The sequence below is a fragment of the Triticum dicoccoides genome, chromosome 4A (genome assembly GCF_002162155.2).
Source record: "Triticum dicoccoides isolate Atlit2015 ecotype Zavitan chromosome 4A, WEW_v2.0, whole genome shotgun sequence".
Classification (NCBI taxonomy): domain Eukaryota; kingdom Viridiplantae; phylum Streptophyta; class Magnoliopsida; order Poales; family Poaceae; genus Triticum; species Triticum dicoccoides.
The window spans coordinates 617,449,256-617,453,014 of record NC_041386.1 but is presented as its reverse complement, the minus strand read 5'-3'; the positions used below and the strand labels follow the sequence as shown (position 1 = coordinate 617,453,014).

At 47.4% G+C, this 3,759-nt stretch overlaps 1 protein-coding gene across 1 annotated transcript; it reads right to left on the bottom strand.

Moving 5' to 3' along the window:
* Nucleotides 1-1,454: 1,454 nt before the first annotated feature.
* Nucleotides 1,455-3,475, bottom strand: LOC119289402 (phosphatidylinositol transfer protein 3-like). The gene is made up of 3 exons (XM_037568735.1): nt 3,286-3,475; nt 2,276-2,571; nt 1,455-2,028 (listed from the first exon to the last, which is right to left on the bottom strand). The coding sequence occupies exons 1-3, from the start codon at nt 3,400-3,402 to the stop codon at nt 1,713-1,715; spliced, it is 729 nt and encodes a 242-aa protein (XP_037424632.1). The 5' UTR covers nt 3,403-3,475; the 3' UTR covers nt 1,455-1,712.
* Between the last annotated feature and the right edge of the window lie 284 nt (nt 3,476-3,759).

Below are 3,759 nucleotides of genomic sequence, written 5' to 3'. Positions count from 1 at the left end.
GGGGGGGGGCGAGGGTGTTATAGACCTCTTAGTGCTTCCATGTACTATTCACGACGCGATATGTTCTTGTTATATCTAACTATGTTTTGATATATTTGAAATTTTATGAGACCGTAGATGTGTGTCGTTTCGATGTACTAGTTCTTTTTAATGCTAAAACCTTTTTAGTTGTGCTATCGCAAGTTATTTCACGGAAATGTGGGCGAGTGAAAGATAAACGAGTGAGGTAATAATACATGTTTCAAAGAAAGATAAACGAGTGAGGTAAGAAATGTGTGCACCACTGCAATTCATGTTGTCTTTCAACAAAAGTGGGCTGTACATTTTACCACACTGAGTAGTACTACAAAAATAACTAACTAGGCACACATACATCAATACAATCTTTCGATGCAGTATTCATCTCTGACCCACGGTTAGCGATTCTACCGGTAGGCGGTAGCAACCATGGAGGCTAAGGTAAGAGGCCCTACTCCGCTTGGCAATGGCAGCTTCCAGTGGCCACTATGCGCCGGAAGTGGCATCGCTAGCACAATCAATCAGGTGGAATGTGGGCGGGCGCCTACCTGCAGGAGGGCGTCGGGGAGGAGCCGCCCGGCAAGGCAGGGCCGAGCTTCGATTGGGAGGAGAGACAGGCTGGGCGGCCTGCCGTGAGCTGCGGGCCACCGGGACCGGGGACGCCGGATCTGGGCGGCGGCGGGGAAGACGAGGATGAAGGGGAGCGAGGGCAGAGAGCGTGTGGGAGGGGCAGGCTGCGTGTAATTTTGGGCCAGCTTCCGAGTGCAGTTTCGGGAAGACACGTGGTTAATCTGTGAGACTGTGACTGCCCGAGGAAAAAAAAATGATCAATTTGTGTCGTCTGTGACATCTTTTCACCTCACAAAATTCATGTTCATCTTACTTATTACTTTTCTTCTATAAATTTCATGTGCTCTTTACAAATACTACCTCCGTCCGGGTTTATTAGGCCCCTCTTATTTTGGGCTAAACTTTGACTTAAAATTTTAACTAATGAAATGTAAACTATATGTCACAAAAATTATATTGTTGGAAAGCTTTTCCAAATACAAATCGAACAACATAATTTTGTTAGCATATACTTCATAGTTTAGTAGTCTATAGATGATCAATGTCAGGCCCAAAATACAAAGAGGCTCAATAAACCCGAACGGAGGTAGTATACATGAATACTACACCTGAACTTGGATGGAGGGGCCCAATAAGGCACAATATCTTTTGAGCTTGGATGAAAAGTTCAGGTGTGCGGTTGCCTTTCTTCCACTGTTTTAAAAGAAATATTCTCGGCTTTCATATTAAATCAGTAGGCCTTAGATCTCAGAATGGGGGGATACATGTTTATTCAAGCAAAATGTTTGATGTGTATGTACAATATTGTTAACTTAATTAGACTCACCAGTCCCTCTCATACTATTACACAAGTTAGTCAATTCCCATATCAAATTCATCTGAATTATTTATGTAGGATTCACTCATAGCTAAACATACATAAAGGGGCACACGTCAGTGGGGGTGGTTGCATAGCCTCATATGGCATTTATGTCTAGACTACGGTGAGTCGATCTCCTGCCATTGAACGGATTGTCGCTTCTCTCATCTAGGCTCCATCGATGGCTATTTCGGGGCTCCCTTAATTGCATATGTTAATTGTTCGTTAGTCAGATGGACTTGCATGACATTGAACTACTGTGGCCCTATAGCTTGAGCTTGCCGCCGTATTCCTCAGGTAGTTGGGAGTCGTCAATGGCGTCCCGAAGAGTGGCATCGAGGTCCCTATCAACGACAAACACAAACTTCTTTTTTGTCTTGTCATCGATGAAGGGGTAAACCATCTTCCATGCAGCCATGAACATGTAGGGCACATGGATCAGGAACACACGCCCCAATCGCTCAGGGTAATAGCTCTGCATGATGTCGAGCGCTGCCACATAGCCTCGGATGTCGCAGTTTGCATACCCCCACCCTCTCAAGTCTATCACTGCCGCAAACTTCTCCTGCCCCACCGGCAACCTATAACGACCAAGACAAACCCATCAATTAATAACTCGACTGAAGAAAGGAGATTGCTATACGGACGGCAAAATCAGACGACTCATGAACGGCAGTGATAATCTGGCCGCACACATGCATGCCCACAGCGGTGCAACGGCCGTTGGATTTCTTGTCGTCCACACATCGTCCATGTTTTGTCGTTCATAGAGCAATTTCGCTGATGAAACGTAGCTAGCTAGTATGGAAAATCAATATATGGATGTACCTGGTGCATATTTTGTCGAGGACATATGCTACATAGCGCTTGAATCCGTCAAGGTCTCGCCGGGCGGGAAAGTGGCGTGCGCCATAGATATATGCCATGGGGCGACCAAGACGATCGAAGCCCTGCATGTCGACCCTCTTCTTTACGATCTCGCCGCGCACCTCCTCGCCGGAGATGGAGCCATGGGGCTTGGTGACACGCTTCCAGGCGAGGTACTGGAGGAGCATCGTCGACGCCTTGCCAATGTTGTAGTCCCGAGCACACAGGAACCGGCGCAGCACGAAATCGTCCTCCTCCTACACGTGCACGATAGCGTAGATCAACAGGTGGATTGTTGTTGCCCACACATACGATACATGTTTTCTTTACAAAGACATTTCCATTCAATGGTTATATTGAGTTGATACAACCACATTGAGCAAAATGTCAGGCCTCTGCATAACAAGATGGACAGCCAACACGTCGAAATATGAAATAATTTATCTTGCAAAAAAAGTAAGAATAGAGCAACAACCTAAGATGGAGGCCCAATCTTAAGATTACATCACCATCCATGGTTGAACAAAAACCTCCCTTGCCATAAGCTTATGTCGGGTAGTCATGAAAAAAAAATCTCGTAGAATAGAGCAAGTAAAAAAGCCGATATGTACGATGCATGGTTGGATGGCCAATTCTATAAGGATGATTGACCATCAAGATTGGAGTGCTGATTGGACGTATCTCCTCTCCTCGCAAATGAGAAGAGTGATTGGCCAGCCAACCACTATCAGCTAATTAAGCTAGCACAGCAACCTAATTTGACCGTGCTGATTGGGAAATGAAGTGGTCATGGGTTTAGGGAGTCGAGGACAGTGACAGGGGTCAGTACTTTGGACAACAGTGTTTCTACTCTAGCCGTATCATTGTGTCATGTCGGGTGTTTAGTGTCGTGTTAGATTCTGGCTTGTACTCACGCGACGAGCTGACGAGGAATCAAGCAGACGATGGATGGATGCGGTAGGGTAGGCTACCTTGGCCGCGGGGTCCTGGGCCTCGGCGACGGCCCTCAGCTCCGCCACCTTCTTCCACTCCGCCGCGTCGCCTCCGTCGCCATGGCCGTGCTGGCCCTCATCAGTACCGAAGTCCATTCCTGCTGCAATGGAGGCGCTCGATCTGCTCTGCTCTGGTCTGTGTTGGCCGGTAGAGGGCTGGCTGGTTCTTATAGCCGTAGAAGGCTTGGGATGAGCTGGGTTGCTGCTGCGTGTCTGAGCGAATTAAAGCTGCATGTGACCTCTAAATCATAGGCTCGAGCATGAGCGTGAGCGAGTGAGGTGTTCCGTCCCTGTCCGTCGGCAGGAGCGGAAATGGACGAGACGCACTGGACGCCCACATAGCCACACGTTTCTCCTATAGTATTTAGAGCTCAGTAATTAGGACCCAAATCTCCTCTGCAATCTAAAAGATTGGCAGTACTTTCTGCACTACTAGCTGCCTACTCCATCTAA